Raw genomic sequence first — 12,632 nt, forward strand, 5'->3', positions numbered from 1 at the left:
ATTCTTAACATAGCTAATACGCAAGTGCAACAAAGTAATCAAGACTTGGTACGCTATAACAGTTTTTCCCATTAAACCTCTGTCGGGTTGTGATTGCGTAGCGGCGCGGGCGCATGCGCGGTGCGCACTGGGTCGTCGCCGCGCAACAACTGGCACAGATCACAGATGAAATGAATCGATGCCGTTATTGTTTGTAGCAGAGCGATTAACAGAATCGGAATGAGAGGATTGAGAAGAGCAATCGAGAGGTATACTGTAAAATATGTAAAATACAGTACTGTAGGTAGAATGCTTTATTTTGGGGCTGGTGTTGAGATAAACTAAACATGTTAGATACTTAGAAGATGGGTCAAATACTTTTGCTATTATTTGTATTGGTAGATGATACCTTAGAACAACAATATAAATCCCAAAAAACGTGGTGTATGAATGAACACTTAGAAAAAATAATTAAAATCTAAATCTGAAGCTAATTCCAATTTAGAATGAGGTTTATTCTTATCAACAAAAAAAATGCTAATTAATCTTTTTTGTTTATAAAATAAACCGTTACTTGTGATAATTAACAGCGAAACTAAAAACATCACTCAATCATTGAACGACGGTTTTTATGAAAGAGTTCTCAATGACATAACGTAAAAGACGCAAGATTCCCGCCAAAATAAATACTTAGTTAACTTTTTTACAGAAACCTTGACCTCAGAGAACATAGTCAGCAGAACGTAGCTATAACATTACTTGGTGTAATACAATTACAATGGAGTCTGCATTTTGAGACACTGTCTTTAACAATACTCCAAATACGTGATAATACAATTATTTCGTATTATCTCTTTGCTGTAACAAGTGGTTTATCCTTCAAAAAACACTTCTTAATGACTTAATTATTCAGTTCAAATGATGTCTACGTTCCCACACAGCCCTGTCCCGCACTAAGCCATCACTCACAGCTATTGTAGTCGATTCTAATCCGGTGCTGTCAAATGTATCATACAGCCTTGCTGGATCGTGTCTGTGAGTTATGCAATTTACCATGAGTATGTGTGTGTGAGTTCAATTATATCTGTGGTGAACTTAGCACAACTTAAAGGCGTTTTATGTTATGAAGGAAAGTAAAAAAAACTAATAGACAGTTATAAATAGACGTTAATTCTTGTTCTAAAATATACTGAAATTGAAAATAGTTTATCATTTGACAAAACCATTTTTCTAGTAAAAGTTTAGTATATTGAAAAATATTTTTCAGTTCTACCATATTCAAATTACCAAAGAAAACTGCAATCTAAAAAGTAAAATTACCAAAAAGTATTGTTCAATTGTTTTGTCATATTCGAAATTTGAAATCAGCGTGCTTGCGTGCCAGTATTCAGTATGGCATTACCTAAGCTGCTCAATGCACAGATGATAGAATCGTTAGATATCGCAACGAGTTAATTCGCGGCGAACACGCGACAATGAATACTAATTTAATAGCAACTCGATCAAGAAAGTTATTAATCGTATCGTTAAAATATAAATATCGCAAAACTTTGACAAGCGAAATTGAGAATAGAGGAAAGTACCACAAAATGTAAAGACGCTGATACCTCAAAAGTGTTATGCAAAAAGTACTATTATATTTTTATTAAACGGTGTTACGGTTTAGTCTAGCTTATTAATCGGTTTCCACACGCTGCAGTGACAGTTTTGGTCCCAACGAGTAATTTGTAAAATCCGTCGCGTACGTTTTTAACTTGCTCCATAGACTAAAAGGACCGCTAAACGTTCAGCACGCAAGGCGACGTCTAAGATTCTTCAATTTTAGCAAAAACTCTTCGCAATGACAGGAAGTCACACAGACAGACATAGAATTATCTAGAAGACATATACTAGTGTATATGGAGGTTTAGGAGGTTCTATTGGAATTATAATATACAGTTTTGATTGACAAACATGTTTGAGGCTTCCTGAAAAGTACATTAAATTATCCGTTTAATAAGTATCAAATTATTGCAGTATTATTATAATTGTAGCAACTGTAGCAAGCTAGTCATAAGAGTATAATAATATGGAGCTTTAGTTATCACTTAGCTGAGCAAAGGATATCTTACATATAGAGCTGGTTCACCTATGTGTGTGCCAGTTCTGAGTAATTGTAAGAAATCACTAGAAGCCATAAAATCAACTTAAAATAAATGTAGGTCTAGAAGATAATCCACGGTTGCTGCATGGATATTTTGCAATTTCCATCCATCTGTCGTGGGTAGTTCTGAAACAGTAGCGCACTCATAATAGTTGTAATAAGTTAGATAGGTGATCTCGAGATTAAGAAGGCTGTCTATCAGATAAGCTGGGACTGTGTCGTCACTCCGGATCATCTCAGCATTGTCGGGCTTGCGGAGATAACTGAGATGAGATCTTGTGGGAGCTGTGAGAGGGAACATACGCCGGCGGCCAGCCGGTGACATCTGTTATCTAAGTTTTACAATGCAGTGTTCTCATCATTATTTTATATTTATACATGTTATAAGTTTGTATACTTAAGCGGTGTCACTGACCGCTGCACAAGACCTACCTCATGCGTGCTTAGCTTGAGAAAAGTTTGTAAAGAGTTGTCGTGTAAAATTAAAAAGTGACTGCCTAGGAAAATAATATCGCACATTTATTATTATAATTATTTACTTCACAGAAGATATTTCATTATTCAAAGATAATAAGATCTCGTAAGTTTTCTATAATTTTATAGACGTTATTATGTAAATCTAACATGCTATGTGAAAAGGAACTTACTCCAATTAGCTATGTAAATAAATAGAAAGAAACTAGTTACTATGCGCTTAGAGCTTTAATTAATCATTGTTAGACAAAGCTATAACCTCACACGGGTTTAAACAATAAAGAAATTTAATGTATGATGCATTGCCTGCTACTGCCTTTCCCTCGCCGTTAATTGTTAGAAGAAATCAATATTCAAAAGGTAAGACATTACAATATAATTTACCTTAAGAAAAAATAATAAAGAACTCAAAATATTTTGAGTTTTACAAATACTTAGAAGCTGATTATGACGCATATAACTCGTATTTTATACTAAAATAATATGTTCTACAATTTTGTGCTTATTTTTACATAGTGGATGTTATACGTAAATTACATAATATTGTTCCCACGTGTCATCCCTTCGCACGCTCCGTTTACATACGATCACATACGCTATCATGCGTGTACGCAACTTTTACTACACAGTTGTAATGCCCATTGTATTTTACCATTTACCTATGGGTACTATATTAAAGTGGTGATTGTTTGAGTGATAGATACTATGCCAAAGAGTTACTTTATTATAAGAATCACAATGGAGTGAAATATGCCTCACGTCTCACTTGCTATATTTCTAATATGTATTTTTACTTCACAAAATTTTACTTATAAGCGAATAAACAACTATTATTTTTATAAATACAAACCATTGTATATAATTTTAAGCTAACCATTACGTAATAAATGCATTACTGACTAGTAGTTAAAAAATAATTTAGAAAATCGCATCGAGAGTGACTCACTATCCCGGGGTAATTATTAATAGCACCATAAAGTACCACACAAAAGATTCACAATCCCTAATTACAACTTAAATTATATTTTATACAACAGTTTTACGATTCCGCGTTTCTTTCAAATTACTGCATAATTTAAATATTGTTCTGTATTTCCTAAACATTACAATAGAGGTTGTTGCAAGAGAAATATTTTTATGCTTAAATTAAAACACGGATATTTGTGTTTAGTTTATAACAAAGAAAAAAACACCATCAAACATTTGAACAAAATAATAAATGAAAATGGCATCTATTTCGACTCTAAGTTAATTCACTAACATAATAGATTTCGCTGTCGTCCTCTACTACTGGCACATACACAGTCCTGCTAGTAGTTCTTTTATAATGTCGTGAACATATAACTGTAAGTCGCAAAAAAAGGAGTATCATAATCCTTGTTACGTAACAATGTAGTAATTACCCGTCGACATATCAGCGAGTACTGAGAACTAGCGTTACCCAACGCACCACACTTTTTGCACAGTCCCCGAGATCTGTGCAGTACGCAGCACGCATTGTGCACTACACAAGTACACAAGTATGATGTAACTAGAACCAGCTGCACAAATAACTGTTGCCAATATCTGTTATTGTTTTCTGCACCTTTTGTTCTTATGAAAACGGTCAATAATACCGTGTCAACAAGGTCGTTAAATCTCTATGTTCTGTTGTATTACATTACGTAGGTTTAACAGTTTTACATGCGAGTGTTAAGAGAACTGAAAACAGCTTCATGGAAAATGTGCGTACTGTTATAATGAATTAATTTATTAACATGACTGATAAGGAAAAACAGTCGAGAACCCAATCGCCAAACGTAAAATTTGATTTAACGAAACATTACAGCCATCTTAACAATGAGGTATAAAATGACCTCTTAGTAAAGAAAAACGGGTGCAACGCGCATGAGAAGTCATATTGTTATAGAATATGGTCGTTACAATGTCTATCATTGTTACACGAGAAACTTTACTGAACACAAGAACACCGCGAAAACCTATTGTTGTGTCGATTACATATTTTGTGTGGATATGGGAGCTGTTACTATTATACATATTTTTTGCGTATTCTTGATGTAACACTTGTGATATTGTTCACTTTGGCGGCAGACACTCGTTAAATTCGTCTCTTGTTAGTGACTCAACGGTAGCAATTACTTTTCTGATTCCGCTTTTCTTTCAGATCGGTAGTAAATAAGAGGTAAGCACACAATAATGACAAAAATACTGTTCCAGTATTACACTTATTTACACCAATAACATGTTTCTAAACAAAACGCCGTATTAAATCGATTAAATTATGAGCGTGCGTCGTGTGCCAATCGTTATAGTAATTGCTCGGCCGACGTATCAGCGCGGGTAATTTATCTAGTTTCGTAAACTAATACTATTAAGCCTAACAGGGAACTTCTGTGACATAGCGTGGTCGAAATATGTCCACACTTCGCCGGTGTTGCGACATCGACGAATATCGAGTATTACCTTGTACTATTAAGTTTTCTGGTATTGCGAACTGGCTGGTTTTTAGTACGCTATAAGTGGTACGTAACGGCCAGTTATTTAGGCTGCTATTGTGATAAGGAAATGATGGGTACCGTATTCGTTTGTCATTAATTCTTATATAAATTTACTTGTTCGGAATGTTAATGTAACGTTTTGTCGATTTTAAAATGGTGCAACATATTTGGGCAATACATGGGCAATTTTTGAGGCTTTGTATTTTGACATAAAAACACACTTTTTACCAATTAATATACTTAAAATACAAAGAAATAGTATAGAAATCAATCGAAATTTAAAATATCATTTCTTTGTGACGTTTGAACTTCAAACACACCAAGAAGTCTGCTTAATTATTTATACCAACATATATTATTTTATTTATGTTGAGGATACTATATTGGTAAACAAACTGGTTGGTATTAGACGTTGCGACAAATATTGTGTATTGCGTTAACTATCTGGTTCCCTATCCGCAGCGCCTGCGCGTTACACAGGGAAACCAGAAACGAGGTGAAATTAACCAATCCTGTAGTCTCTTGAATAAATTACTGAATTTAAGCGTTCTGAGTAATCATTTAGTATTGGAATAAAGGTTATAGAGGTTCATTAGCAAATCAGTAGACGGTTCTGAGTTTGGAGTACTTGAACATGTTGCCTAATGTAAGACTTGGTTTTGATAGATCTTGAAAATGTTCTGAATCTTTTCGATAGAAGAATGGTGTGTCTGTGTATGATGATATTTGAAGGAAATGTTAATAATGTGCATTGATCAAGTGTTCGAAAAAAATGTTTGGACTTTCAGATTTCTTTGGTTAATGTTTCAATCAGCAAAACTTAAGTTACTACTATAAATCAATGTTGCATCTTTGTAGTTTCTCAGCAGGTACTAGGTTTTAGATCCATGCAATAATTTTCGTTGTAACCAGCAAATCGATATTACTGCCTCACGAAATATGCCAAACATGTATTTCTCTATTAGGCATTATTTCCATTCTAACGTCGAGTAACCAAGGTTTTGAATTCTTATTTAATAGGCTCTTTATGGCTAATTTGTAAGCCGTATATTTGCGGTAATAGAAAATCTAGCGGTTCGAATTCAAAAAGGGTTTGATATGAAATAGTACTTTAATAATAATTATTAATATTTTTGTAATAATATTATTCTGCCAGAAAGAGAACTGTCACCTATCAGTCTTTGTTTCGGCCGTTTATAATTTTATAATAAATTCAAAGAGTATAAAAAAACAAAGAGTTCGCTAACGTAACGTAATATTGTTCTTGTTGACAAGTTTCGTAATTAATAAAACAACATCGTATCAAACAAGATAATCGTATTAATTAAGTCCGCTTTCTCTAATTAAGATATCTTCGCCAATCGCAGAGAAGTAGGGAATCAAGTGTAGACACAGCTTATGTACTAATTGTATGTAATTGCCAATGTTTCAGAGCTTATGGAGCGTGGAAAGCGGGCGGTGAGAGAAAAAACATTTTTACGTTGATACCAGTCTACTTAAATACAGAAGCAACATTGTAGTAATCACACTAATAAATTGATAGTTTGTTGTCGAAGGAACTAGCTGGTTATCGGGTAAATAGTTAATTATAAATGTTGCATTTATTAAATCGTACTTAATAATATAATCGTACCCGACCTTCATCAGTTTATGGTCAATAAAAATAGTTTAAATTGGAAAGTGTTTCAGAAATCGACAGTTAGTCAAATTAATTACTTATTTTTTGTGATTTTCGTAGAACCCGAATAACCCAGACGTCTCCATAATTACTTAGTTTAATAATTAACATTACAACTACACCAACAAGTATGAGTAAATAATAAATCTAAAGCCACGCAAATGTTTCATTAATGTATCAAGGTTGAGGTACAGTTTAGTAATATTATACAGAATATAATTAACGCGAGTAACGTGCCTCCTTCATAATATACTTGTTGTTTTAGCTGTGATACACAGGACATATTACATTTATAAATAATTCATTGATTAAACTGTTAAGTGAGACGTATATTTGACAATAACGCAAATATTTAAAAAGATTGATAGTAATTAGTGACGTCAGAGTATGAATAGTGAATTAATCAAATATGATTTTTATTAAAACTAGGTTCCTACAACTTATTTAGTTGATTTTTCATTTTTATTTTAAACCCATTGTGGCTTTGTCCCTAGATAACATAATTAATACGTTAGACTATTTTTCGTAAATCACTGGCATTATAAGTATCTGTGGCAATTACGTAAATTGAATTTTTCGCTATCATTGCGAACAGCTAATCAAAATTCTCATAAAACTATTGTCATTTGTCATCATACCTTTCTTTATCGCTTTCACCATCAACGAAAACTTGTAACGAGCCGCTGATTGCATAACATATAAAAGTAAAATACACATATTGCGATATATCTTCACAGAGTTATCTTAGTTGAAAAATAACTTAAACCTAACCTTAAATGAAGCTAGCGGAAGAAATTCACGGTCGTTCATAAACCGGCGATGAACATAAAAGAAGTTAATATTAATATAATTTAGCGCATCTTACGGCATTAGCCTACATCCACAGGTGCGCCACTCCGATCTCTACTGGTTCTGCTAATATTGTCGTTTGACAGATTTCGACGAGAATACAATGAGGTGTTAGAGATTTTCAAGTTGTGATCTTTGTGTTGTGATTATAAAATGTGGTAAAAGTGGGAACAATGGCGAAAACTATGGAAATATTAAAGCCAAAAATACATAAAGGTAAACAAATTCGGTTTGAGGTTAGAAAAAATTTGAATGGTCACTTATGTGTAAAGTATATTTTCTTAGGTACATAACCTATTTGCATAGACTACCGAGATAGGAAAAACATGACAACATCAGCTTAGATTTTGAATCGTTTATATATTTTGGTAGGATGTTATAATTGCTGATAGATAGATTTACCGATCATTTAGTCCTGAAAAAACTATAACGAGTCTCTTCTGAAATTATGCATTGCTAAGCAGTTGGGCTATGTTGTAACAAATTGAGTATATAAAACAACTTTTACCCATTAAAAGTCGACCTTGCTATGTCCAAATGCGGGTAGACATACGAATATTGGTAGCGCTAACTGCGACCATCAAAATATAAAGCATTATAAATATACAACGACTTGAATATTTAAACTTGAAATAGGCAGACGTAACGTCTGGAGAAATTATTAAAATTTAATTTTTGCATTTACTATCTAAGCAAAATAGAAAACAAAACGGGGCTATGTTAACGCGTTGTGAATAATTCAGAAAATGTATAAATCAACATATTTAAACACAATTAGAAAGTCAATAATACTTAATAACATTCCGCAGAACAATTCCTGCAGCATCAAAGACGCGGAATCATTTCAAATAGCACGCGAAATTGTAAAAGCTTACCTTGTATTAATAATAGCTGCTTACTGTACAGGCACTAATTAGTTATAACCTTTATGATCAGAAATCTGGGAGATAACACAGGCACAGTCACAGAATCGTAAGTATGTGTTCACACGCGTGTTTCACTCACGTCGCGTCGCGGGCGCAGCGTCGAAGTACGTGCGCGCGTCGTCGGCAGTCGCGCCGTTATGTCGGCCGGCGCGAGCGCAGCGCACAGCGTGGAAAGCGGTCGCGGTTTACTGCGCAAAGATTATAACGTAGATCGGACTTGTATAAAGTTTGGCTGTATACTGCTAAGTATTGAGATTTTACTGGATTAGTTTGATGACGATTATTGAAAATTTCGAATGTAAAAACTGTTTTTGACATAAAAGCCGGTGATAAACAAATAGGTCTGTTTTATGGCCTTTAACCATCACCAAATTAGGGTTACCAAATATCTAAACACTCAAATGCTACCTCCCTACTGGTAATGGCGTTGTAATGTAATTAAGTAGTATACAGACATGTTTAAAAAATACATGCACCTAAAGTAGGTTTATCATTTTTACTCGTAAATACCTACAATCTATTTCTGCCTACCCACACATCTGCGTCACCTTCTCTATGCCGCAGCCAGTTATCAATGAAGATGGGAGATGTTATCTGGTCGCTGTCGATCGCAGGGAAAGTGCCGCACGTTCCCGAGTGAGCCTAGGTTATGGTCGACAGCTATTGATCTGGTCATCTCAAGGGACGGGTACTGTCAGGTGCCAGAACGAACGGTATCGACAGATGGTTATCAAGTTTATGAGGCTTTTGGTTGAGAATAAGGTCGTGGTTGAAAGATATCAATCTCTTCAGATCTGATTAAAATTTTCATTAACTGTTATCCAGATAGCTGTGATGATCCGATACTGTCGATCTCAGTTACTTAAAATAAAAGCAGCTTAAAATATTTACATGCCCAATCAGCCCAAGCTTTCGAAACTACCAAATACTAACAAACTCAACAGTCTTAGGTTACATGATTGTTGCATATATCAGCCATATTTGCTTTAAGTGACTGACACTGCTAATATAGAATTATATATTTACTAAGAATATAATTTCTTACACCGCGTCTATAGCATGAATGCTAACTCCTGATTCGTCTCGAATGTAACTTATTTCACACATATTTGAATACCAACCCGCCTTTTCTGTGTATCACCAGACATGTAACTAGCCCATAATATTTCTAACTACCTCTTGACACCTTATATCGAATCATAATAACAAAACAAGGAACGCTAACAAGCCAGATTTATGCCGTACCTAATTATAACAACACTAACCTTCCTATATTATCATAACTGTTTAAATCACTGTATTAATACGAGTACTAAAACATTTGACACACAATTCAAACTAAAGCGTTCATTCGTGGACTTAAGGTTGATTTTCGCATGTCACGGTTGCCTTGTGGACTGCCAATCACCAGGTTCATAATCACGGTGATTACACATGTTCATACTTCTGCAGAAGTGTTCCGGTAATCGCCGATTGTGTTGCAGTCGGCACTCCGCTTCAAAAGGTCAGTTACGCCTGCGCATTCCACGAGCAACTTGTTCCTACATTCGTATTAATGTGGTCGATTCTTGGTAGAAATTAAAGTTACGAAGGTAGCAGAGTACCAGGGCACTGTGAATGGATTGAATACGTATTTACATTTTAAAAGGTTACAGGTTGAAATATGCTATAATATTTTGTACAGAATCTGCATAAACATATATTTTTTTAAATAATCTGTTTGTAGTTAAAAATATATTGCAATAAATGGTTTTTGATATACTTTTTACTGCCATACATTTTTACCATACAAATACAATCTTTAAAGCTAACGCAATCAAACTTTTGCCTTTCATACATCATCTGTTTGACTTGTTAAACTTAATATCAAAAGATCCAAGATCTAACAAGCCTACAATCATTTGACATTTGACATCAAACAAACTCCTTATACCGCGATCAATATGCGTCGCACAGCACCGCCTGGCCTTGAGCGCCGCCCAGCATACCAAGCAAGGGGAAACGTCTGCGGATCCTGGCCGCCACGTGCATCTCGCATCAAGGCCGAAGAAACGCCCGGAGAAATTAGGTGACGTCATCAAGGATGCTCGCTCTACGGAGAAAGTAGAAGGACTCGACTTGCAGATGGATCCGGTGTTTAGATTTGTAGATTGAGAGGTTCTTGTTAACGAGAAATTGCTGTTTTAAGGGAGAAAACACGTGTTCTTGGAATTACATAAATAATGCTGTACACAATGATGGTTTCATTACCCTCTTTGTAAAAGTGTTGATGTGATCTGCACTCTGGCTACAATCAAGGCAGTATACGAGAATAATCACTTGTAAAAGGCGTCTTTCAGTGTTCTACTTGCTACCTCAAGGTAGCAAGTAGAACACTGAATGCTAGCAAAGATAGTGGTAGACATTCTGAAAAGAGAGTGCATAAGGACAGTGGGACGGGCAGATATGTTTGTAATACCTAAACACTATAAGTTTATGCCCTTTAAGTGCCAATTTTGGTGCAAGCAAATTTTCCTAAACCCTAAGTTAGAAAGTAATCGAGTAAGTACTATTCCCTGATAGCCTAATGTTTAGCGCAGGGTTACTAAACCCAGTTATCAAGATGTAAATAACATTTGCATCGCATTACATTTCAGATAAGCAACTTTGTACCACTTACTTCATAAATTCTGTACGATAATGATATTTAGGGTAGTGCAGCGCGTGGGACGAGGTTCATTGCCTGAGTCAGATGAAAACGTCCTATTTACAGTAACAGCACCTGATATTAAAATAGATGAGTAATTTTGTGGCTTTGTATTAAACTCTAAGTTACATTTAGTTATTTTCATGAATTTTGAACAGTTTTGACTATCATAAAAAAGTTAAATGGTTACTTAGTTTTTAGTTTAGTATCGAAAAAACTTTGAGAAATTTTAATAAAAAGGAATCACGTCAAAGAATGGACTAAGATCTTTTTTTCTTTCCAATTTCATTTTTATCTCAACGCGATGGCCACGCTATTAACGTCTTTGACAAATCCCGTCATAAAACCATTAAGCGTCGTAAAGAGTTCAATCCAAAGACATGCATTAATCACAGCCATTAAAAACTTTTTTGTTTTTATACCTTGAACCGAATCGTTTATCACATCATCACAATTTTTTTATCTACTTCCATAGATCCCATACTTACATAAATGTACGTATCTTCTTACATTTCTAAGGGAATTCCAAAAAACTAAATTTATAGGTTTAAGTTATTCCGTCCCTCTCATTAATGCATTTAGAAGTAATCCTGGATTCAGTAATCGGATTTGTATTTCTCACGTCATATTTAAGGTTTAAGCAATTATCCTCAGCTATAAATATACATTTTGGACCGACAAGTGCCTTTAATCAAGGCTCAGTCAGTTGTAATCTTTTGAGCCTAAATTTACGGGAAAATCATGTTAATTTGTAAAGAATGGTTTATAGATATATATTAGAAAGTTTGAAAACTTAAAATTGTGCGACATAAGGAGAAACCTCATAAAGCTAATACGTACATAATGGGATGAGCTAGCAGAATGTGCATCGTTCTTTAGTTTTTGCCACTTAAAGAGCTTTTTTCGTATACCCCTGGTACCATAATTATAATAAAGCAAAATTTTAGGCCACGTAAATGCCGGAGCGACTCAGACTGAAAATGAATATTCAAATACAGTATCCCCTATTTATTTCTGTTCTATTTACCAAAGTACTGTAACTTTAGCCCTGAAATCCTTTCCTTATGACGGACAAGTAATGTCTATTTATCACCCTACACCGTTATTTTCTGCTGCCACATCTCGCATCACGACCATCTGCCCCCAATCGGACACTGTTAATTGGCAAGACAAAAGTGATCGGTATTATAACATCGGCGCAAGAGTCGATTGCGTCACCGCTAGCTGTTTCCGCCGAGATATGCTGGCTAGGGCTAGGTAACAACAAATGTTAACATTTTGGCACATAACTCCAGGGTAATTGACTATCATATTGCCATTTAAGGTCAAAATACAGAATTCGACACAGTGCAAAGCATAAATGATGAAAGAATTTGATTGAAAGAATGAAATAATTTTT

The 12,632-nt window shown here is 34.7% G+C and overlaps 1 protein-coding gene across 2 annotated transcripts; it reads right to left on the reverse strand.

The window, feature by feature from the left end:
• Window positions 1–9,855: 9,855 nt before the first annotated feature.
• LOC113506444 lies at window positions 9,856–11,422 on the reverse strand. Of its 2 annotated transcripts, none has more exons than XR_003401727.1 (3): window positions 11,207–11,422; window positions 10,481–10,639; window positions 9,856–10,158 (listed from the first exon to the last, which is right to left on the reverse strand). XR_003401727.1 is itself a non-coding variant. In XM_026889297.1 (3 exons), the coding sequence occupies exons 1-3, from the start codon at window positions 11,209–11,211 to the stop codon at window positions 10,100–10,102; spliced, it is 309 nt and encodes a 102-aa protein (XP_026745098.1). In that variant the 5' UTR covers window positions 11,212–11,422; the 3' UTR covers window positions 9,856–10,099. The 2 variants fall into 2 exon arrangements, 1 of the variants encoding a protein (XP_026745098.1); XM_026889297.1 differs by having other exon boundaries at window positions 10,481–10,725.
• Window positions 11,423–12,632: the final 1,210 nt, after the last annotated feature.

Source organism: Trichoplusia ni, assembly GCF_003590095.1.
Source record: "Trichoplusia ni isolate ovarian cell line Hi5 chromosome 15 unlocalized genomic scaffold, tn1 tig00003222_group14, whole genome shotgun sequence".
Taxonomy (NCBI): Eukaryota; Metazoa; Arthropoda; class Insecta; order Lepidoptera; family Noctuidae; genus Trichoplusia; species Trichoplusia ni.

What these genes read in the sequence shown, in the direction of transcription:
- LOC113506444 (XM_026889297.1), bottom strand. An exon ending in TGCGACGCATATTGATCGCG is followed by an intron (nt 10,159 to 10,480) that starts GTATAAGGAGTT and finishes ATCCATTCACAG; the next exon opens with TGCCCTGGTACTCTGCTACC.